Below are 25,869 nucleotides of genomic sequence, written 5' to 3' on the forward strand. Positions count from 1 at the left end.
ACAGATTTAAAAGCGAGCAATAGCAACACTCTGCGGAGAAGGAAAAAAATATTTTTATCTCCAGCGCGCTGAACTGTGCATCGGAAATTCTAAAGATAGGCTCATTTTAAAAATATTTTACGACATTTCTATTGAACTGAATTTCATGGCTTGAATGCAAAGAAAATGATATTTAATAAATAAAGGCAACGCACAAAACGTTAAAAAAAGCCCCTTTGGACGCAATTTAAAATCTGAAACATTTCAAAAAATTTTTTTTTTGTTACTATGCGCTCGGAAACAAAATTAGGTTTGCAATTTAATTATCAGACTTGGCAACGGTTTCTTTCCTTTCTGTTTGTGTTTGCTTCGCTTTAAACCCATTTTTTGAAAAGCCTGATTTTTTTCAACTTTTCTGTTAAAAAAAAAAAAAAAAAAAAAAAAAAAAAAAAAAAAAAAAAAAACTTATTTAAAATATTAATATAGTTATTTTATGAAACTTTTCACAAATATTCTCAAATACTGCGAATTATATTGTTATATTGACTATGTATATACATATTGAATTTAGGTTTATATACATATCAAAACTTTTTTCAGGTAATTTTTTTAAATGAAAAAACAGAAATTCCTCTAAAAATAGCAAGTGTATGTACTCAAACAGGTATATTGAACCGACCTTTATCACTGAGATTTTAGTTCGTTTAATTTTTTATACCTCAATAAATATAAGTGAAAAATATAAAAATGAATTATGGATATTTTTGTGAGGACATACCTAAAAATCCTGAAACTTGACCCAAAATGTAAGAAAAAAAAAACCCGAAATTATACTTTGATGATAAAAATACGCTTAAAATGATAAAAATACGTTTACACCTATTTTTATCATTTTAAGCAGTTAAAAACACTAGTAATACATTTATTTGGACTATTTTTCAAAATGTGTGCCCCATATGTAGTTGGATACCTTAAGATGAAAATATATTACGGGTACAGTTACAGTCCTGTAGATCTTATTTTAGTTGGAAATAGTAATAAGAAATATTGTCTTTAGTCATTTTTTTGTGAATTTAAAGACATTGCTCAGTAAGGAATTCTTGCGAGATTCTTCAATATTCAACTCTGCAATGACGTCGAAGACACCAGAAACGACTGCACGAGAACATCTGTTGTGTATGGTGCCAGTGCGATAGAATATTTCCAGAACACCATCTCTTGCGTGACCGCCGCAGTTATTCAGAGTATAATCTGCTAGGCAGGATACATCGTACAACATCTCTCTGAAAATTTCAAGAAAATATATATTTTAAATCAACATAATGTGACAACTGGAAAAAAAACTGTACTATTTATAAATATTTAAGATGTATTTATTATTTACAAAACTTTAAGATTATTATTAAAAAATATGCTTTTCCAAGGATTAAAAATCCACGTTATTTTTCATACTTCTGGAATCAAACCTGAACTAATCTGATTGAACGCTTTATTAATATTACAGGATTATTCCGTATGCATGAAAACAGCTGATACTTACGTATTATCCAGTCGACTGTAAACGTTAGCTGTTATCTAATCATGAAAGCTGGCGGAGAATCCGTTGAAGTTAGGTTTGAATCGGTCCTGGGGAATTCTGAAGGAACTGAATTCTCCTTATTTGACAGAAATTACCATTCACGTCACTATGATTTTGCGCTTCGTAAAGATGCTTCTGCCGATTTCTGCTAATTTGGTAGGTCTTTTCCGTTTTAACGATGCTTTGTTTACAATAACGATTTGTTTAGTTTTAAAGATCTTTTGTTACGAGTAAAGAATTCTCGTAGGTTTGGGTAATTTGGCAAACCGCCTTGAGGGCTATCTGCCTAAATGGAGGGGTGCTTTTGCGGATGATTTACGAAGGAAAACTGGCTCGTATATATGTTACAAATGGGAAAAACTACGAAACCGACCATGGAACCAGTTCTTTCGTCTGGAATCGAACGTAGGTCGAAACTACCAGGGCGTAGCGACTTTACCGCTGGTGGGTTGAATTTCCGTAGGTGATTGTTCTTCAAAATGTAAAAAAAAAAATACAGCAATAAGAGTTAATTTACAAAACCAGAAGTGCCTTATACAGAATCAGTCGCGGTCATATGAAACGAAAGCGCCGATGTTATTACGCCAACGTGATATAAAACGTGGACACCCAACCTGACAACAGCCATAAAATGAAGCTGGTTGACTTAGAGTGGATCAGATTTAGACAGATCTTTATGGAGGGGTTCTCCTCAGTTAGAAAACAAAGGAGAATAATTAACATAAGCGATCACATTGAAATAACAGCAAAGATCATCCAAGAGGCATACAAGCAAACCAGGAAAGAGAGCAATATCGACAAAACCTACAAAAGCAACCCTTGGTGGAACCAAAATCTCACAATCACAAAAAAAGTGTATGAGCCCCAAGGCGGTGCTGCCAACGTACATTGGTAGGCAAACGCAGAAGAAATAGAGGAATGTATAAAAGAGAGCAGGCCATCTGTAAAAAGAGGATCTTTGAGGCTAAAATGTCTTCATGGGACAGCTTTTGGGAAAACATACAGATCACCTCTTCCTTTGAGTCGCATTACGACATTGTCAAGGGTAAGAGCCTGGGACTGCTACAGTTAAGCGTTATACTAAAAAAGGATGGGATTAATATAACACAAGGGATGACACCATAAGGAAAATCATTAAACACCACTTTCCGGACGATACGGAAGAACACGATACTCCGCATCACAGGATCACCAGAGAAACAGCAAACATCCCTCCGAATACCCCAAATGATTGAGCCCTGATGATTACGGAGATGCGTAAAGCAATTGAATTAACAAAAAGAGTAAAATTCTCAAGCTCGGGTAGACCTAATATCTTTATCGAGGAATTAAGGATCACAGATGAGAAATAACTTCCACACTATTTAATGCATGCCTTAATACGGAATATATTACGCCACCCAGTTCGGTAACAACTTTTATTCTGGGGGTATTTTAATCGGATGGCTTCCTAATCGTACCACTCCCATGTGTTTTGAATATAATTTGTGCTTTATTATCCTCCCTGTGTTCGATCAATTGTTTTTGCATCATAATATCGAGATCAAATATATCACCGTTCAGCCATGTTGGCACATTCAGATTTTCAATATATTGAAAGTGAACATTATATATTTATGTTTTATTTTATTACCGATTTGTGCGTAACAATATATTTTCTAAGGAAGTTTTGTGTTTTTAGTATTTTTTACCTCCCTCTACGAACAACCCCATTCTGACTGCTTTCGAATTCATCCGAAGGATTTTTTGTGTAACGTTGGTATGTAGTAACAAGAAGAAAGGAACCTTTCCCAAAACGGACTGAAACATTGGTTAGAAGAGATTTTTTTCGTGAAGTTTGTACGTATGTATCTCGATAATCCAAACGAATAGCCGTAAAATGTTCAAATTTTGTGTTAAACGGTTCGATGAACTCGAGTATTTTATTCTTATATATTGGTAAATTAAAAATTTTTTCCTTTAAAAATAAATGAATTATGTCGTTTTTAAGTTCCGGCTAGAAATTTTATACCTTGTAAGGATTATGTTAATTTTATTAACAGTTAAATTTTTAAGTTAAAGTTCCTTTCCTGTCAAATTCTTCAACTTACTACTTCCGGCCAGAACGTAGTTTTGGAATCTTGCTGAATATTTAATGAGGAGGAGCGGTATTTAGATCACGAAGTTACTTACTGAGTCAGAGAGAATCAGAGTTTCTGATTTACGCGCGTCTGCCTTTTTGTCAACTCTTTCTCTCTCAAAGCTGTTATTACGCTCGGCCGTTCTCAGGCCCTTGCTAAGCTTCGTAGTCAAATAAGTTAAGGGGCCAACTCGATTTCAACCTTGATAGCTTCGGCTATACTTCTTTAGTTTAATCTTAGTTTAGTTTAATTCTTAGTTTTTTAAGTTCAAGTCCAAGTGCGGGCTTTGCTTGTACACTCCCAGGCGAAGTTTTGTTAAATCTTATTCAAATAATAAAGGGTTAGTTACCCTTCTTATCTTGTTATTTCTTGTCACCGAACTCAAAGCGATTATTCGCTTATCAGTTCTTAGATTCTTCACTTCCAACATTAACTTAGAATTCCGAAGTGAGGAACTCTACAACCTTTAGTTAATCTGCATGCAAGTTGTACACTTATCAATAGCATAGTTGTACACTTAATCAATAATATAGTTGTACACTTATCAATAATTTACCAGTTGATGCACCAACTTCAGTCTCTTTTTGCCCAGTGGGCCAAACGTTAACTTTCAATTTTGTGCACCAAAAAATCTGTCTACTTGCGCGCTGACTGAATTGCTTGTTTTCACGTAGAAACTTTAATTTTAATTTAAAAAAGTGTTTTTTTAAACTGTATTTTTGATGTTTTAGGTTTTATGTATTTTACAATTGTTAATGAAGATGCTTTGAGTTTTTATGTACGAGTATTTTCGCCTTACCGCGAAGTGAGACCTGAATAGATTGAATGAGAAATATATCTCTACAGAAATTCGAGGAAATAAGCTTGAATGTGGTGGAGCAAAAACTGTGTATAATTTAATAGGGCGTACAAGAAAAATCGCGTGGTGTCCTTATCCACGATATTTTATATTTGCATTTTCTTGTGTTTCTCCGTTTGACTTTTTTATATTGCACTTTCTGTCTAAATCTTTTAAGGAAGCATCATTAATTAAATATATTAAATAAGTTTTCTGTATTTTTTATGTCTTTATTTTATGATTTCTTCCTTATAACAATGTATGGCTTTATATCAATGAACAATTAATTATAGATTTTATCAAATTGTTTTTTATTAGCGGGATCTTGATTATGTATATCAGTTGTCTCTGTATATTCGCCTATCGGTTGACCTTTCTCAGATTTCATAAACGCCCCCAGTGGTTCATTACCGACCCTGCTGTGAGGCCTTCGCTCTAGCTCATTGACCAGAAGATCTATTTAGAACACTATAACGCTACTGGAATTAAGAAAAACTTTCTTACAAGCAGTTGTATTTGTGACGTTCTTCTTCGAGATCAACTCGACCTTCTTTTACAATCTCATCTTCCACATATTGTTCGTAGAGCTGCAGTAACTCACTTCTATCATCTGGACAGGTTTTTTGGATATCCTTTGCTGCGTATCTAAGACACGGAATCGCTTCTAATACCTCTGCAAAAGTATTACATAATTATTATTATAAAATCTTTTTAATACACATTAGGTAAACAAAAATTGCATTCCTTAAAAAGTCTGTAGATTTAATAATCCCAGTTTTAACATGCACACTTTTATCAGAAATAATAATAAAAAATTAAGATGCATTATTAATACAAAGATATGGCTTCCGGAGCTAATTTATGCTACTGTTTTATCTGATATAAATGATCGATCAGAACTAATTAAAATCAAAATCGTAAATTTATAAAAAAATAAATGTTAAAGAATTGAGAGCTGTGAATGAGGGTCAATATGCTATTACTCTCATTCGCAGCAAATATGACAGACATAAATATTAGGTTTCAAAGCCGCAGTACTTGTGAGCTCTAGCGTTTCTAACTTCATTAAAACTGACAAATTCGAAATGCTCGTTAAATTTTAATGGTAAATTATTTCAGTGTATGACGCAATAACACTTGAAGATGCATTACAAGTTATATATTACTTCGGTACTTTCGTATTATCCCTTGACCGTGAAAAGTGGCAGAGACACCGCCAAATTGAGCTAGTCTTACCTGCGGATTTCTAGAGGAACTGACGTGTGTTTATTTAATAAACAATTAGTATCGTTTTTTAAACTGTTTCGTTTCTGCGCTTCCTAAAAAGGCTTTCGTTATTTTCTAATCTTTTATTAGGCTGTCCCATTTCACCGGAAGATCTGTATAGAACTCTGAGTACATATGTTCTGTAGGTTACTATTTCAATCTATTGCTTCGTTGTCGGTCATATTCAGCTGAACATATAGTGTTCAATATACATTTTTGTTCAATACACATTTTTGTTTAATACACATTATAGTGAACAGTACACAGTTTTCTGACAGGAGCCCAAAGCTGTGAAAATAATACACTACTTGCTGTTTTGTAGAAGGCAGGTTTAAAATTTTAATAATTCATTTTTTATAACGGAAGGAAAATACAACACTAAAAGTTAATGGAGATGCCGCCAAATTTGCGCTTATCGTTTCTGTAGAATTTTGAAGCAACTGACCCTTCTTTATATATTGGGTTGTCTGGAAATTTCGTTCCGTTTTTGAAGGAAAATTTAAAGTAACATATTTAAATTTTAGTACATATTTATTAAATTATATTGCTACCATTCAGTTCTATAACCTTTCTCCATCTTTCAGGCAACTTGAAAAATTCCATTCTTTCAGAGTCTGTCAGGTGTTTTTTTAACGAAAACTTTTTTACGTGATTTTTTATCTCGACCAAAGAGTTAAATTTTTTTTTTTTTTTTTTTTTTTTCCATTAAGAGAATTTTGTAATGATCGAAATAGGTGGAAATCAGAGGGCGCGAGGTCTGGTGAATAGGGTGGAAAGGGGTAAAACAACGAGCCGAGTTCCAACAACTTTTGTAGAGTTAGCAAGGACACTTGAGATCGCGCATTGGCCTGATGAAACACGGCGCCCTTCCGATTCGCTTTTTTTGGACCTTTTTTTTTTAAATTGCAGTTTTTAATTCGTTTAATTGGGAATACTTATCTGAATCTGTCGTCTCGTTGTTTGGTAGAAGCTCATACTAATAGATTCCTTTCCGATCACACCAGACACAGAGCTTGACCTTGTCTGGATGAAGACTGGTTTTGGGAGTGGTTAAAGCTTGTTCATTCGGCTTTCGCCAAGATCGTTTTTTCTCAACATTATTATAAATGTTTCCTGTGTCATCTTCCATCACTACTTGCTTCAAAAATAGTCTCTCGTCGTTGCGTTTATAAAGTGCGTCTCAAAATGGAAAGGCGATCCATCAAGTTTTTCTCCGCTGAATTGCGGAAAACTCATACATCTAAATGGTTTATGTAGTTAAGCTTCACAAAATGCTCTTGGATGGCAGATTTTGACATGGTGTTTTAATTTGATCTTCATCTGTGGTGGAGGCTCTGAGCCAGCGTTCTTGATCCTGAAGTTTGAAATCAAGTCAACTTTCACACAGTTCTTTCAGCTACATCATCCTTGCTATAGACATCGCATATCTTGTTTCCCGCTTATGTGGCATCTTTGCCTTTGCAGTAGATGATAAATGCCTAAAATGCACTTTTTCTTTCATATTCAAAGGCATATAAAATTGACAAAATTTACGATATCACAACCAACCTTTTTTTCCAAATATGCCTAAAGAACCATCTTTTACAATATGTCGTTTGTTTTTAATTGTTCTGATATATTCAGAACTTGCCACGTACCAAAAATTGGCACGAACTCTCCTGACAAGCCATAATAAACAATAATAATTAGTATTCGACTCGCTTCGTTTTTACTCACCGTAAAAAGGCTTTCGTAAATTTCTACTATTCTATAAGTTCGATTTTACTGAAATCTCTGTTTAGAACGCTGTGAGTACAACTTCCTTTAGGTAATTGTTCCAATTATATGAGTGTTTTGTTGGTCATATTCAACTGACCATATTGTTTTCATTAATACGCAATTTTTTTTTAATGGTACGATCTTTTGGAATATATTCAACTCTTTGCTGTTTTGTAGAAGGCAGGCAGCAAATTTTAATCATTTGTTTTTAAAAACAAGGTAAAAAATATAACAGTGATAGTTATATTAAATCATAGTTCATAAAAATAAAAAGTGGCTTATCGAGAATCAGTTGGGTTTAGATCTAACGACAGGACAAATTTTGTAACGTCACGGGAGCAGATTTTGTGACTTCACGGACGCAGATTTTGTGACGCTTATCCACTTTGGACGTTAAATAGCTCTGTTGGCGATAGTTTCACGGTTGACTGGATCCTACGTAAGTACCCAGTTTATTTACATATCCTTCATTTCAAAATTAAAAACTGGCTTATCGATAATCTGTAGGGGTTAGATTAAACGAAGAGCAGATGAAGAAAAAGCGTATTTTTACGTGACGCTTAATCATAAGCTGTTCTAAATCGTGCTGCTTGGCGACAATTTCACAGTCAACAGATAGTACGTAAGTAATATGATTTGAATTTCATGCTTTAAGTTTCAAAAACCGTTTGTCTGGCATAAAATGGAGATGTGTTTTCTGAAGTAGAATGAATTTGCTACAACTCGCGACTGATGTTAGCCACCCAATCATGTGAAAATTTCTTTTACAAGCAAAAAGGAATAAATTCCCCATTTCAAAACTACTGTCTGTTTAGTAAGAAGAATTATTCGTCATTATCTTAAAAAGTTTTAATAGAAATATTTGAAGTGAAATTAACGAGAAATTTTAATTGATTTCAAGTAAATAATATTAATTTTTTTTCTTTTACATTTGGAATAACGTATCTTTGTTATATTAAATTTATCAACTTTCCTTTTTTAAATTTTATTTTAAGCTGCATTATTTATTAATTTTAGTTAACTTATAATTCTTCGAAATAAAATTATCAGGTTCAATGTTTCTTCTAACCTTCTTCGGAAACATACAATGACCTGACTAGAACAGAGAGCTTACTAAAGCTATGTTCACTAATTGTAGTAAGTAGACAGGATACAGACGAAGGGTATACAAAACCCTTTATTTTTTTCTTTATATACAATGACTTCCGTACTTCGGAATACAATGACCCTCCACTCGGGGTCTAACTTAAAAGATATCAAAATAAAACTAAACTCTAATTTAACTTTAGAATAAGATTGGCCTTATAATAACAGAAAGCGTATGTAGCACAGAGACTGTGAACACTACAATACGTTTAATTTATCAAGAGGATTAAAACCTCTGGCCTGGAAGGCAAAGTAGCAACTGCGTAACTTCTAAGGTAAGCGGCCTGCTTCGAACTCACGGCTTCCTCTCCTCTCTGCTTGGCAAAAAGGCCACACTTAAATACTTGGCGTTCGCCAGACAACTTTGCATAAACTCCTTCACGCTTATAATTCTGGCCGGAAGTAGAAAATAAGAAGTGATAGTAAAGATTTAAAATAAAATAAACGTTAGTAAAACTTAAGATCCTTACATACTTCCCGCCAGAGTTAATTAGTTTGAAACTGAGGTCTAAAACGACCTTGTTGAAAACTTTTAGCTCTAGAAACTAACGCGAGGCCAAACTTTTACAAACATAACTTAGCTAGAAACTAGAAAATTTTAAAAGAAAGAAATTTGTTACAATAGCAGCTCCCGGAATATACAACAATCTTTTTTCTTTTTCATCTGTACTGCATCAAAACAGGAGCTTTATTCAATTCTGGTTCCTTCCAGAGATCTGGAAGGAAAACTAGTTTAATGAAATGTTACAGAATGACATTGCAAATAACATATAGAATATACTTTTCTTAACATTCTTATTTCATTCATGACTATTTTAATTATCTCTCCCCGTGCTCTCTGACATGTGTTGTAAAAACACCAAACACGAATGTGTTTCTGTCTATGTGTTCAACACTTCCTCCTACAATCAAAACACTAATGTGTTAAAATTCAACATACGAGACCTCTTAACACACCCTAATTTCAACTCTAGACCCTGAGGTACTATTCTGAAAGTGGCTAACTCTAAAGTGTAGCGTCAGAGAGCCTAACTACATCATTCAACCTTTAACACATATTCACCATGATTTAATCTTTACAGTCACACGAATAACAAATTTTTTAACATTACTTTCACTTTTACCATATCACGGTATTTCTAAACATTCAAAATAACAGTTCACATGTATACAAGAACATATCAAGATGCCGTTAATTTTACACATTTGAAAACATACATTAGTAGTACATTGTTAACTTCTATTCTTTTCAAAGCAAGTGCCAATTCTTTCTACATTGAAATAATACTACATTTCAAAAAGTCTTTCAAACTAAAACTTCTTTCTTGTTAGAATGTTTTAAATAAAATTTATACAATAACTTTTTACAATATTAAGTCTTTATACAACGCTATTATACATCAACTTTAGTTTTACGCGCGAGTAATTGAAAAACATAATAAGAAAATCGGTCACAACTCATTTCTCGCCCTTTTGGCGATAAAGGTAGACCTCGCATGAGGTAAAACTTCTTGATATCTGCCACTTGCAGTAAGAATGAAAGATTAACTTAAGTTTGTAAAGTAACATAAAATTTTACTTATCTTTGTAATATTCAGACATCCTTTTCTGGGCCCAGTCTTTAAAGGTGCTGCAGACCGTAGCTTGGTTGATCCTCCTTCTTGTACGGGCTCGCCCTTCAGTGCTTTCCTCTGGAAGCTTCCGTTTTTCACCACTACGGCCACCCTTGAACATCTTCCTTCTGTCCTCTGCTTGTGGTCTTGGCCGTTTGAAGGCAGCTGGTCTTGGTGGAACCGGGAAACTTCTGTCGTGATCCTGCTTGGACCTCGTTGTTTGCCGTTCAAATTTTTCTTGTACTTTTTCCTCCGCCGCTGATGGCCCTTCCGCAGTTCGGCGACTTTTGCTGCGGAGAGTTCTGTCGGATGAGTCAATCTTCCGTTTCACAGCCGGGTTATAGTTGCCGTCCTTTCTCCCGGTCTTTTCCACATACGTCGTCCTTCTCCCTTCTTCATTCTGGGGGTGTTCGTGAACTCTGTTTTTTGGACGGTGGAACGGCTTCTTTTTCTTTGTACCTTCAATTTTTCCGCGGGGCAATTTTCTTTTCACTTGCTTCTGTCTCTCATTGGCTTGCCCTTGTACTTGTCGTTTTCCCACCTCTGGAACTTGTACCTGCGGTGTCTGCCGTCCCGGATCCTGCAAAAGATCTGAAAAGATTTGCATTTTATTACGGTCATAGAATGGTTTTATCTGGTCAATGTTTGCGGAACAGGTTTCACCATTTCTTGCCTTTAATACTACAACAGCGTGAGTTATTTTTTCTATAACATATGGTCCTTCAAAGCGTGGGAAAAATTTGGCAGTTTTATCTTCTGGTGCTGAAGAAAGTGAATGCTTAATTTTTAGTACTTCATCCCCTATTTTATAAGTTACTCCCCGTCGTTTCAAGTCATAATACAATTTTTGTTTTCTTTGTGCTACTTCTGTATTCTTTTTTGCTTCTTTTATTAGTTTTTCTATATCACCCATTTTAAATTCTGGGGCTCTTTGTTGCACATAAAATAGTTTATCTAACGGTGTTATAATCTTTCTGCCTAGAAATAACTCAGCAGGAGTTTTTTCCGTTGTATCATGTTTTGCGGTCCTAAGGGCGAAAGCAAATTCATTGACATAGTTATCCCAGCTTTTATGAAAATTTTTAACATAACTACGGATAATTTTCACTATATTTCTGTTGACCCGTTTCGCTATATTTGATTGCGGCCGATACGGGACCATTTTTAAATGACGTATGCCCAGTTTTTGGCACATGTCTTCAAATATATTACTTACAAATTGAGGACCATTATCCGATATAACTTTTAGGGGCGCCCCGTATTTTAAAATATATTTATTTAAAATAGAATCGGTAACTAATTTCGCGGAGGCTCGTTTTAAGGGAACAATTTCGGTCCATTTACTAAAATGATCAACTATAACAAGGAGATAGCGACTTTTGTTTAACTGACTTTTTGGGAAAGGGCCCAATAAATCGATGCCGATTATTTCATTTGGAAATTCGGATTTAATACTATTTAGAAACCCGGCCGGGCGGAAATTAATATAATTAACGGCTTGACATGTTGGGCAGGACTGGACATACGCCCTTGTTAACTTTTGCAGTTCAGGAAAGTAGACTGCCTCGCGTACGCGTTGAGTAGTTTTTCGAATACCAGCATGAGAAGCTAAAGGGCTGTCATGGAGCTCTTGCAGGATATTTAATCTAAGACTAGCTGGGATAACAGGTCGAAATTCGTTGTTGGAATTCGTAGTTTTTGTATAAAATAATAGACCATCTATTAGTTCGTAATGGGCCGCCCTATTTCTTATCGCCACAATATCTTGGTGGCTAAAATTTTCAGGATCCTTCAAATACTCATAAATACTTCCAAACTCAGGATCCTTACCCAGTTCGGTTATTACAGTTTCTCGGGAATTTATTGTACACGCTGTCAGCATTGAAACTTTTACGGTATTACCTTGTTCGTCTAATTTAATTCGTGACAGGGCATCTGCTACGATATTTTCCTTTCCGGGGGTATGCTTGATTACCAGATTATATTCTTGCAGCTTGAGTGCCCATCTTATTAACCTTGGGGATAAATTTTTTCCAGAGTACAATCTAGTTACCGCCGCATGATCAGAATATACTGTTAACGGCGCCTTTCCAAAATAGACTCGGAACTTTTGCACTGCTAACAGAACTGCAAGTGCCTCTCTCTCGGTCGCGGAATAGTTTCTTTGTGTTTGATTTAAAGTTCGGCTAAAAAATGCTACTGGCTGCTGATTTTGCGAAAGTACCGCTCCTACCGCATAATCCGAAGCATCCGCTGAAATTTCTAAATTTTCATCCTTTTCAGGAAATTTCAACACAGGGGCTTGCGTTAATGCTTGTTTTAATTTTTCGAAAGCACTATTGGCTTCGGCCGTCCACGAGAATCTTGCCTTTTTCCTTTTTAATTTTAACAATGGCTCAGCGATAGCCGCAAAATCTTTTATAAAGGACCTATAATATGAACAAAGTCCTAGAAAAGAAGAGAGCTTCTTTGCCGTGTTTGGAGTCGGATACTTTTGTACAGCGATTATTTTTGATTAATCTGTCTCGATCCCTTTTTGCGATATTTTGTAACCTAAATATTTTAATTCAGGGGCTGCAAATTTGCATTTTTCGACATTAAATTTTAGACCGGCCTCATTTAATAAAGAAAACACCTGTCTTAAATCCTGTACATGTTGGTCTAGATTATCACTAGTAATAATGATATCGTCTAAATAGATAAATGTGGACTTTCCGAGAACAGGTCTTAACACAATGTCCATGCATCGCTGAAATGTTGCTGGGGCGCCTGAAAGGCCAAACGGCATTCGCAAAAATGCATAAGTGCCAGACTTGGTTATAAAAGCAGTCTTAGGCACGTCCTCAGGCCTGATCCCTATTTGAAAATAACCATTCGTTAAGTCTAAAGTTGTCATAAATTTGGTTGATTTTATGTTCCTTAAAATTTCTTCTATAATCGGTAACGGATATACCGGATATTTCGTTATGGAATTTAATTTACGGTAATCAATAGCGAATCTCCACCTTTTTGGATGCTCCAAAGGATAATCATTATTTTTCTTACATAAAACCACCGGACTAGCATAACTACTTGAGATAGGCGTTACGATCTTTTTACGTAGCATATCGGTAATATGCCATTCTATAATTTTTTCCTTATTCTTATCATACCGGTATGGTTTTTGACGAACCGGCAATGCATCTCCGGTGTCAATACTATGGTTAGTAACCTGGGTAAATCCTGGAATATCACTAAATAAGGAAGCAAATTCACTTACCACTTGTCGGATTCTATCTTGCTCGTCGTTAGGCAGGTGGTCGAGATTTACCCTTGGCGGTTCAACCTTTTCTACACGCACTGGTTTCATCGTCAGCTTAAGAGACGCTTCATTAAAATCCAGTGTAGCTTGTGCGTCTGAAAGAAAGTCTATTCCTAGTATTAAGTGTGCTTGCAAATTCTTTACTATAAAAAACATCACCTTTACTTGTTCGTCCTTGATACGGATGTACAAAGGTACTTTACCTACGCACTTACATTGTTCTCCTTGCGCCGCTAATACTGTTGTATTATCCGCATTATATATGCGGTATTTGCGAAAATACTTTCTAAAAAAGACTTCTGCCACACAGGAACACTGCGCGCCGGTATCCAGGAGTGCGGTGGCCGGGATATTATTTACCAAGACTTCAATCTTCGGAAGAGTTAAATTTTTCACCATTACTGTATTTAACTTGTAGGAAGAGGGGTTTTCGTGGCCTTCGGATTTCCGCACCCTCTCGTCAGCAGAAATCCGTTTTAGTTTAAATTATTTTTCCTTTCGGTGCTTTCCTTCTTTCTCCACTGGCCTTGAGACTTTTTTCCTGGGTTGCTATTGAACTGTCGACGTTCGCCGGCTGTTTTTGAATGCTCGGGTTTCCTTGCCCACTGATTCGCTTTTTCTCCGTAGCCATGTGCTTGAGTTTGCTGTAGTCTTGGCGTACCAAATTGGTTTCGCTGTTGATATTGGCGTCTTCTTTCGACGTCCGCCGTTCTTCTACTTTCAAACTGGATTGCTAGCTCAAATAATTTTTCCAGTGTAGTCGGATTTCTCAATTCAATAAAGTCTTGCACTTGGGGTAGTAACCTCGGCAAAATCACTTGAATTATTTCAGGATCCGGACGGTTTCCATACAAGAGCTTGAAAACGTGAATTTTTCTTAAAATAAACCTGGAGAGGTTTTCCATTCTTTGTTGATATATACTGAAAAGTTCTGTTTCTAATTTCGCACGATCCCTTACAACAGGGAAGGCTTTTAGTAGGGCAGTCTTGAAATTTTCGTAGGTATAGGTGGGACTTCCTGCTTGACCCAAGAGACTTCTGCCGATACATTTGAACCAGTTAAGCGCTTGGCCCCTCAAAGCGCTGGTAGCTAAGGTAACTTTTTGAAACTCGTGCACGGGGTAGAGCATGAAGTGGTCATCCAATTTTTCCAAAAAACTGGTTACCTGTGAGTTTCCATTAAACGTTGCTTCTGGTTTCATCGAAGCGCGCATGGTCTGGACAATATACCCAAATCCTTCCAAGGCGGCAGCTGGCATTTCTGGATTCTGAGCTGTTTCTGCAGGCAGCACAGGTTCTTCTTGAAACTCGGCCATGGTTATTCTTCGTCGGGCGCCACTATCAGGTTCAATGTTTCTTCTAACCTTCTTCGGAAACATACAATGACCTGACTAGAACAGAGAGCTTACTAAAGCTATGTTCACTAATTGTAGTAAGTAGACAGGATACAGACGAAGGGTATACAAAACCCTTTATTTTTTTCTTTATATACAATGACTTCCGTACTTCGGAATACAATGACCCTCCACTCGGGGTCTAACTTAAAAGATATCAAAATAAAACTAAACTCTAATTTAACTTTAGAATAAGATTGGCCTTATAATAACAGAAAGCGTATGTAGCACAGAGACTGTGAACACTACAATACGTTTAATTTATCAAGAGGATTAAAACCTCTGGCCTGGAAGGCAAAGTAGCAACTGCGTAACTTCTAAGGTAAGCGGCCTGCTTCGAACTCACGGCTTCCTCTCCTCTCTGCTTGGCAAAAAGGCCACACTTAAATACTTGGCGTTCGCCAGACAACTTTGCATAAACTCCTTCACGCTTATAATTCTGGCCGGAAGTAGAAAATAAGAAGTGATAGTAAAGATTTAAAATAAAATAAACGTTAGTAAAACTTAAGATCCTTACAAAATAATTTAATAAAATTCGAAATAAATTATTTATTTTATAATATAATATAATATAGTAATTTAATTTTATAATTTTTAGTCAAAAGGAGCAATTTGCCCTGAATGACTATTAATTTCATTTTGGCATTTTGCGTTGAAAATTATAAACAGCGAAACACTTTTCAAATTCTTGCCACCCAATATTATAGCCCTGTATTATATTTAAAGAAAGAAAATAATGAAGAATCTGCATGAATGTATGTTTCTTGCATTGTGATAAAACAACGGTACCTATAGTCATTAAAATTTGAATAGTGTAATCTTCCAAGAATATGGACATGTGGCAACCCTGATTTGAATTTGAAATTTGTTTCTTTATCCATTCATATTTTGTAAACCGTTAACGTATTTCTGATTAAAAAGGCTCAGGGATTTCAAAGCGAGAAATGCGTTTTTATGTCCAGCGTTTTTATGTACAGAAAAATGCGTTTTTATGTCCAGCGCGTGAGACTGTGTATCTGAAATTTAAAAGATACGCTCAATTTAAAGTTATTTTGCGTACGTAGAACATGATATTGAATAAATAAAGGTAACACACAAAAACCTAAAAAAAAAAAAAAAAAAAAAAAAAAAAAAAGCCTTTTTTTAGACGTAATTTAAAATCTGAAACTTTTCAGATTTTTTTATATTTTTTAATTTTTTATTTTATAATTTGGTGCTGCGCCGCCTAACGAATCGGACCGCTAATTCAAGAGACATCGTTAACGTGTTAATCAAAGCGTATTCTGCCTGCTAAAGCTACGTTATTAGTTGTTCTACGATTTTAAGCATTGGAGTGGTTGTCTACGGAGTTGCTGTAAACTTCCTAATGGTGCTCTCACGCCGGTGTAGGTTCAGATACAATTTGAGAGTTTAAATATCTCTAGGTAACCTTTCGCTAGGTAAGCCTTAAATTTAGTTTGAATTTGAATTTTTTTATTTTTATTTATTTATTTATTTTTTTATTTTTTTAAGTTCACGCCATAAATACTGGCTGATTTGTAAGCATCGGAAGTGCCATCTCTTCAGCTTAGTGAGTTCTCAATTAAAAAGTCCTTTACACCCTTAGTACGTTTCTTATCTAGACATAGTGAAAAGTCGCTTAAGTCTACATAAGAGTCTTCACTCGGTGTATATTATCAAAACGACTGAGATTCTACAATATTTTGCTTTGCAATTCCTCTTTGAAGACAGCTATAAATATGAGTGTCCATCGGAATCCAGAGTCTTCTAGATCGTAGAGAATTTTCTTCTTCCTTACAGTGCACCTTTCTGATGTAATTGATAGCTAGTTGTCACGTAATGCCGTCAATAAACTTCGGGAGATATCCAGGATATCGTTTTATGAATAACTTTGTTGAATGAACACGAGACTTCGTTTTAAGAAAATAACTTTGTTGAATGAACACGAGACTTCGTTTTAGGAAAATAACTTTGTTGAATGAACGTTAGCCATCTTGAAAAACGCTGTTTTTACGTATTTTACGCACAGCAAAGTATTCGAAATTAAAAAAAATAATAAATATCGTTAAAATAACGGATTAATTATTTATTGCAAATGTCGTTTTTTAAGATGGCAGGCAAATGTAAATAAATGTGTTTACTACGAGTATAAAATACTAAAGTAAGGTTAAATTATTATTTTCATATCGCAAAGAAATAGAATAAAAACACCGCTATAAACACATTGCGCCAACGTATAAATGGATTAAAATATTACTTAAATTGAATATCGAATTAAAAACATCATACCAACGTTTAAAAGAATTAAAATATTACTTGAATTCAAATCCTTTAAAATAAGTTTTACAGGATATAATTATTTTTAACGTTAATCAGCTGTCATTGCTGATTAGCGAGGTTTCCTCCAAAAATTTAAAATAAATTACCTCTGATCCTTGTAACAGCCTTGACCTCCTTGTAAATCTTTGATTAGGAAAGCCAGGTTGGCCAAAATAATGTCTTAAAGGACAATTTTTGATTCCGATACCAATAATTATTGGTACTTACCAATAACAACCTTCATCTTTGAAAGGGACATATCCGCTCGCTATGAAAGCTAAAGAATTCGAAGAGATGAATAATAAAATTTTAAAATGGCGCGGGAATACACAAATATTCAGTAACCAATTATTCAGTAACCAATAATGCACAAATATTCTGTAACCAATCAAGGAGCTGATTACATCACGCATAGAATTAAAATTATTTAAATAATCATGCATAATCAAATCATTTTTTTAAAATTGTATTTTAATATTTAACTGACATAAATAATGTTTAAAACATTAGATTAAATTTATAGCTATTAAAATCAGTTACTTTTAAAGTTAGGTGATGTCATTGATTACATCATCCACAACACAAAATTATATAAAATATCATTAAACAAAATTAAGCACGTAGTTTCTACTCTTACTAAACGATAAACAAAATTACTCTCTCATGTTTGTAATTTTAAACTCGATCAAAATTTAAATTAAGCATCTCATTATTTTAAAGCCATAACATCTGACTTACCATGGTGGAGTTGAGTGGTTTCGTTACAAATATCGATCAAGAGATTTCTTACGTTTTCGTACTCTTCAGGAAAGTTGAAAAGTTTAACGTTGCAGATTCTCTCGTAACCGTCGATGCATTGTATGTGATCCTTCACAACTCTGTATTGAAGATAGCATATCTGTCATTAAATATAACAATATTATTTACAAATTATTTATTAGCTTTTCAGATTCAATCTGAAATAGTTATGATTTTAAAACATAAGCACTTGAGGATGATAGTTTAGTAATATGTCACGTAAAACTGCAATTATTGAAATAAGTTCTAGGCCGGAAATTACTAATTTTAAAGTAAAGACACCGCTTTCAAAAGTCTCATTAGCATACTGAAGAGCAAACCGTAGAAACTCACTTGAAGCTGAATTACCCTTTACCCGGATTCTAGCCACTGGTCTCCCAGCTGCCTTCTAAAAAAGACACATATGACGATAATTCCTTACATTCTCCTTCATTTAAAAAGCGACTGGAGAGAAGTATGAGACTTCATCAGCCTAATCCAGATGGGGACGAGTTCAACCTGATCAGGTGGTCAAACTTATGCAGTTTGTCAGTTAAGCCCATCATACATCCTTTGTCAGAAAAGTTCCAGGACATTTTTTTTTCTTCTAGTAGGACTGTGCTTAGTAACACACTGTTTGGATTATTGTCGCATTCATTAACCCTCTCACTGCGTACTTTTTTAATCAAAATAGGTTCAAAAATTGCGTATTTTTTATTACATATTTCAAATCTACATATATTTTAAAGTTAAAAAATTGCTTTTGTAAAAGAGTTGTTTTTTTTTAATATAGAATTAGATTATACTGAATACTGCCAGAATACTGAAATTGAAGAATAATGATATAAAAGAAAAATTTTGAAAATTAATATTTGTTAAATTATGATTTATTTTATAAAATACAAAGGTAAAACATATATACTAATGAAAATATTTGCATAATGTAATATTTTGCACCACTGTCGAACGTTTTTAATAGAAATTAAATTTTCAGATTCATCACTATCTGCACAGGAATCCGAGAAATTCTCATCAGTTTCGCTATAACTATCTTCAATATACTTGAAATCAGAATCAGAACTACTATCAGTGTCTGAAATATCGTCAAGCATATAGGTTATATCACTCGCGAAAAGCTTCCTGCCAGACATTTTTGAGCTCTGAAAAGCCCGCGCAAAATGCTACATTACGTATTCTTGTATATTTGGCAGACATGTGTAAACCTAACGCCATTTGTTAGCCCACATCTAAATAAACAATTAAAGATCACAGAAAAGCCGAAAGGAAACCTTGGACGGGGAAAGAGCGAGTTGCAGTTAAATAGACGGCAAAAATTCATCCCCGCGGATATCGCGGGTTGCGCAAATTTTGCTACTTTTATGTTGCCCGTGAAAATCGCAGGATGCGCTGCGAGAGGGTTAAGATGGCACAATGGATGCTGATTGTGAGCAAAGAGTGAAGATCAAGTTATGTGGTTAGCTCGGAAAAACCTCTAGTGAAACGTGGAACATGATTATGAAATATATATAATTAAGCAAGCATATGCAGGCGAGGCACTTTCAAGAAGTCGTGTTTTTGAGTGGCATAAAAGGTTTCGTGAAAGCAGAGATTCAGTGCAAGACGATCCCAAAAGCTGGTCGCCCGTCTATAGCATATACCGATGCAAACGTGGAGTATGTAAGGTAATTATTGCAAGGATACCGTCGTGTAACTGTACATACGATATCAGAAGAAGTGATTTTGAATCGTGATTTGTGTCATAAGATTTTCCGCAAACATTTACGGAAACGGAAAAGAATCGTCCCTTACTCACTAACAGATGAACAGAAAGAGGAAAGACGAAGAATTTCTGCTGAACTATTGGATAGAGCTAGATGTGATCCCACATTTGTATCAAAGATTATTGTGATTTTTTTTTGTTTCGTTGAGTGAAAAGGTGGCTGAAAGGAAAGCTTCATCGAGATCTTTGCAGACATCCAACTGTCACAAATGAGTTTACAAGCATCGCATTTGAAGATTTCCCTCCTTGCTTCCGAAACTTCCAGTAACGTTGACAGTTGTGTATGGATAGCCAAGAGGACTACTTTGATAGCAGCTAAGGATGATTATTTGATAAATGCAATTTTCTATTTTCTACGATCTTTGTCCTGCAACATTTCTGACAAAGCATGTAAATATCGCTTATCGTACGGTAGTCAAACTTTCGGTCTTTTATGTAAGGAGAGAAGAGTTTCCCTGAATATATCTTTATTTTCCTAAATATAAGCATTAGGAAATAATATAAGTTGAATATAGGGACCGGAGGAACATATAAGAAGTTAGGTTTTGTTAGCTTTACAAAACTGAATTCTTAAATTTAAAATTTCCGAAAAGAGAATTTTTACGTCATTTAAAACATTTTTGTATCTGAAAGTATATTTCTGTGAGCAACCGTTGCGAACATAAAGGCCGAATAAAGACAGTGGACACGGGTTATATACAAAACATAAAGAAATAATGATAATGAATCTGTTCTTCGCACATTTCTTTTCAGATTGATGTCTTTAAAGAACCATCTGCGAGATCAACCGACTCCACCATCAGACGCAAGTGTTCAAGAAATGTGTACTGAAGCAGATTATATCGACATATCTTACATAAATGGTCTCAAACTCAAATTGCATGCTGGCAAAATGTACAACCTGAAAACGTCTGACGATCTTCAACTCTCTTTCCCCCCCTTTCTTTTAACAAAATGAAAAATTTAAATAATGAAATAAAAAATAATTATAGAAATGTAATGCGCCCAAAGCGGCAACTTGCCCAGAAGGGCTATTGATTTCCTTTTGGCATTCTGCGTTGAACGGCGAATCACTTTTTAAAAATGTTGCCACTAAATATTAGCATGGCTTATTAATCTACGACGTCTATGATACATAACAATCGTTTCAATAAATGCCTAAATAGGTTGTTCAGTGGTAGAAGTTAACCCAATTTTCATTCTCAGTGTATCATTTCTGTCAACGTATAGGTGTGTATGTATCATTTTTATTGATGTGTGTATAGCCCAATAGAATAATGTATGATTATGTGTTTTCATTTATCGCCCTCATTCGTATGTGTTTATGCATATCATTTCTAGTAGTTTATGTATAGTCATGTAGGATGCCACACGATTACGTGTATTGATTAATTGTCATCTTCTGCATTATTGCGCCAGTTGCGTCAGTGTTTCATTTCTTTAAATGTATAAGTGTCTATTGTTTGCCTATCTCATTAACCACTTAGACCAATATACATATGTATCCAATGTAAGAAACAAAGCCTGTTTAACTGCAGTCTGTTTTGTCAAAGTAGGCGCTTCAAGACCGTTGCAAGCCGTCCCCACTTGCGATCTTAACGAATGTCGTCGTCACTGCACGTATTTTCTGCATCTCATTTGACACAGCAATAAGAATGATGCTTTACTGTGCGCGTTTCATAAAGCGAAACAAGCTAAACGGAAATGAAGAGTAAAAAAAAAAAAAAAAAAAAATTATTCGAATAACACCCTTAGATGCAGCTGTTATTCCCATGATTACGGGGAAACTGGGCAGAGAATAATAACCTTGACGTTACTATTTTAAAATAACAGACTGCAGTACAAAGTGTGGGAAACACTTTCAATGCAAGTGTTTCACTATCGTGTCAGGAGCGTTCTGGGAGGACATTCCTAATTACCTCCATGTGCGGATACTTCTAAAACGGACAACAATATGTCCAATACTAATGTTAGTAGTACACTTATATATAGCCAGCATGTAAAAACGTTTATACAATGTTCTAAAAGAAAGTTGTTGAACACTGGCATATCGGTCTGAAGTTCGAATCCCGCATACGAGTTGGCTGTCTGAGCGTATTCGCGGTTTTTCCATGTGTAACGTGTATATGAGTCAACCTCCCTTAAAAAATCTCTATGCAGGTATCCTTTCCCTTAGGCAGATAGCCATGAAGTGCTTTGCCATAATGAAATAATGTAATTGACTTAAGTTAACATTTTTAAAGGGTTGCTTTTGTTTTTGAAGTAAAATCATAATACAGAAATTAGCACACCGTAAAATCAAGTAGCGAAGCATATTTATATGATGACTAAAAGACTTGCTGAGAAATTAGTTACATTTTTAAATAATTAAAGTGTACGGAAGGGCTTAAATTCTTTAAATTTGTTATTTTTTCTTCTCATATAGACGAAATGAGTAGAACCTAGCGTGTTCTCAAATGCTTTTTGACATATGAACTATTACATTAACGATAATGATATGCTGAACTCTGATTACTACCGCGAATAATAGAAAAATCTAAGAGAAATGTTTAGAGCAATGTTCTAGAAAATCAGTGTTTTCTTCCACTTTACCCGTTTTGAAGTTTTTCAAAGGTTATACTTACGGACAAAGCGTGTTCAATACTTCTTCGCTGCTTAAATCATCGAGCTTGGGTAATGATTCTAAGGGACATGCATCCTGGTATCTCTGTTCGCAAATTTCAGATTCGGAATCACCTGCAGGTATAGAAACATAAAATTGTTCGGTCATTCGCCATTAAATTCTGTGTTTAATAATGTAGAATTTCGGTTAAGACGAAACATGCGACCATACGAAAATGAATGTCATAAATAGAACATGAAACTAATGTTAACGTTTTCCAATCAGTCGAGTTTTAGCTTACTCTAAATTTCATTTTGCTAGCGTGACTATCAATTCATTGATAAAGCATGAGATTTTTATTAGAGGACTTCTTGTTTCACTTGAGTAAGAACCACAGGGTCCTCCGAAAGGGCCGGAAAGTGATCAAGGAAAAAACTCGTTAAGGACAACCCCCTCGCACATGAAACTAATGTTAACGTTTTCCAATCAGTCGAGTTTTAGCTTACTCTAAATTTCATTTTGCTAGCGTGACTATCAATTCATTGATAAAGCATGAGATTTTTATTAGAGGACTTCTTGTTTCACTTGAGTAAGAACCACAGGGTCCTCCGAAAGGGCCGGAAAGTGATCAAGGAAAAAACTCGTTAAGGACAACCCCCTCGCACATGAAACTAATGTTAACGTTTTCCAATCAGTCGAGTTTTAGCTTACTCTAAATTTCATTTTGCTAGCGTGACTATCAATTCATTGATAAAGCATGAGATTTTTATTAGAGGACTTCTTGTTTCACTTGAGTAAGAACCACAGGGTCCTCCGAAAGGGCCGGAAAGTGATCAAGGAAAAAACTCGTTAAGGACAACCCCCTCGCACGGTTTCCTTGCGGCGCAAAATAAGAAGGTAAAAAAGAGCTTTTTTCTGAAACACGCCGTAGTAGTAAACACGCCGAAACACAGGACAGCTGCTGATTTTTTTCTGTAACTGAGCTGTATTTTTTACCTTTTAGTTAACCAAGAAAACTTGCGTTAAGTTTTAAAATAAATATTTAAAATGACAACTAGTCTTAGTATTTGAAGTTTGGGAAACGTTACACTTAGTTCAGTTTTGGCTTAACGAAGTTTGGTAATATTTGTTGCAAATTTATTCATGAAATAGCGTTTTGTTTGTAATTAAAGAAATTAAAAAAGAGCTCGATTAATACGTTACGTTTATAATAGGCTGGGTTAGTTTTGGCAGTCTGGCCAGTCTTAAACATTGTATTTTTTAGTGGGACTTTGAAACAAACATTATTAGTTTTTATGAAAACAAAGTTATTGTAGAGTTTTCCATATTGTCGAATAATTTGGGCGCTACCTAAAACTTGATACCCTAACCAAATACTTTGTTAGAGAGCATTACTAATCTTTTTTGTGTTGTTTCTTATTAAACGCATTCCGCTGGGAATGCTGAGATTTCTGGGGAAAATGTTTAGCGATCGTCCTTAGAAAGGCATCGAATATATCAGTTGCAGCGTGTCATTTCCTCCAAAGAAACACCGCTGAGGGTGGTGGAGAACTCTTCCACGATGCTTTTTATTTCGCCATTCAGAACTTTCCCATATGCTTTCTTTATTTTGCGTGTGTATACCAGTTTCAGGATCGACGAAATTGTATTTGCGATTTACTTTACAATGTATGCATCGAGATTGTTCAAGTTCTGTTTTATACCCCTTCGAGCAGTCGGAGAATATGGTAGTTCCTTCTTTAATGCGTTTTTTAATTTCGTTCATCAGTGTAGCGCCACTACGATAGGGAAAAATTTCAAGAAATGTTTCGCCACAAATGCGCACAAATATCCAGTGAGGAGGCAACATTCTTCCAGCATTATTGTTGTGTAGCGTGAACGTGCTTTCGTCGATTTCCACAATGTATCTGGCGAAAGGGCTGGATGCATGGGCCTTTCATAGTTTTCTCCATGTGTAACGTGTATACAAGCCAGTTTCCATTAGAAAGTCCTCCACGAAGGTATCCCTCCCTTTAGGCTGATAGCTTTTGAGACTTTGCCATAATCACATAAATCAAACCAAACCAAACCTAAACACAATGCATCTGACGCCGCCGATTTTATGCTATACAAGGTGTATTTATTCGTATTTATATGTAATCATGTTAATCACATATTCATTAATTTACTTCAAAGTTTCTGTATATTCAAAACCTGTCCCCTTATTTTTAAAACGAAATAAATTTGGACTATATGTGAAGAAAAGGAGTCAAGATACAAAGAGAGAGGTTCAGTTTGGAATTCAATCAAGAACCGATCAACTGTGTTACATTAGTTACAATTAGTTAACAGGTTTGTTAAAGTTGATCAAAGTATGCAAACAACCCAAAAGTGTAAAAAGTACGCCAATTACAGTAAACTGAGTAAACATCTGAGAGTAGGTGAAAAGGCGAAATGGAACATTGTATTAACATCTTTTCTAAACTCTATTAATTATTTCTTATCATCAATAATTATTATTAAACACTGTGCATATCTGTATATATGCGGTAATTTAATAATTTACAGTGCCTTATCTGAGAAGAGAAGTTAATTTTTTAGGTGTGAATGAGTTAAGATATGTCAGAGGTTTCTTGAATAAATATCAATACCCAGTGCCGTATCATCAGTTCATCTCAATTGACGATGAATGGGGTCACCTGGTCTTTACTGGTTAACATGCAACGTCCCACATTCATCATTGACTAGACTTATTTTAATTAACAATAACCAAATTAATTACAGTTTTTATATTACATTTGTAGTGAAAGAAGAATAAAAAAATAAAAAAATAAAATTGAATTAAAAATACAAAGTTTATAAAATCCACAGTTCATGGACTATATAAAGTTCGATAAAAATTCATGAAATCCATCATGCAAATAATCATAATGTCTGAATTGAGCATTTACACCTTATATTCATAAATAGCTTATAAATAAAAGAAATTTTAAAGAAGCAATAAATCTGCTGTCACCATGTTCTTGTTTTTAAGAGAAATGGCAGATCATCTTTTCCCGTTACAGCAAATAGATTTGTAATTATACAAATTTTAAGAAGAGACATCTTTGCTTAATAGCAATTTTTTTAAAGAACTATGATTCGCTGCAAGAAATTTAATATCGAAGGAACATTCCATTATATAATGAACCAGAGATTCAATATCCTCACAGACTGTGAAACTTTGCGAAGGGGCCATGTCCTGTTATGTATCTTAATAACTGCTGAAAAGCACTTTCTTACCTGAGCAGAAGATTAGAAGAGAGGCGAAAATAAAGATCCACATTTTTTTCGGATTAAACGTGTTAAGCTCTAGTAAGGACACGCGAAAAATATTTTACCCTAGGAAATTCAGATGCAAAGTGATCATAAAAGGAAA

General features: G+C 34.9%; 1 protein-coding gene across 1 annotated transcript; it reads right to left on the reverse strand.

Annotated features, from left to right (window-relative positions):
• Positions 1-406: 406 nt before the first annotated feature.
• LOC118185572 (uncharacterized) lies at positions 407-25,869 on the reverse strand. The gene is made up of 5 exons (XM_035355450.2): positions 25,734-25,869; positions 22,495-22,606; positions 18,052-18,191; positions 5,021-5,189; positions 407-1,262 (listed from the first exon to the last, which is right to left on the reverse strand). Exons 1-5 carry the CDS (start codon positions 25,774-25,776, stop codon positions 1,037-1,039), a joined length of 690 nt encoding a protein of 229 aa, XP_035211341.1. The 5' UTR covers positions 25,777-25,869; the 3' UTR covers positions 407-1,036.

This window comes from Stegodyphus dumicola, chromosome 3 (genome assembly GCF_044657685.1).
Source record: "Stegodyphus dumicola isolate Sdum_Otavi_A_Nest chromosome 3, ASM4465768v1".
In the NCBI taxonomy this organism is placed as follows: Eukaryota; Metazoa; Arthropoda; class Arachnida; order Araneae; family Eresidae; genus Stegodyphus; species Stegodyphus dumicola.

Coding starts and splice junctions, on each gene's coding strand:
- LOC118185572 (XM_035355450.2), bottom strand. CDS start 25,776: ATGTGGATCTTTATTTTCGCCTCTCTTCTAATCTTCTGCTCAG. Junction 18,192..22,494: donor GTATTGAACACGCTTTGTCC/GTAAGTATAACC, acceptor TCTTCAATACAG/AGTTGTGAAGGATCACATAC. Junction 1,263..5,020: donor CGTCACAAATACAACTGCTT/GTAAGAAAGTTT, acceptor TGAAATTTTCAG/AGAGATGTTGTACGATGTAT.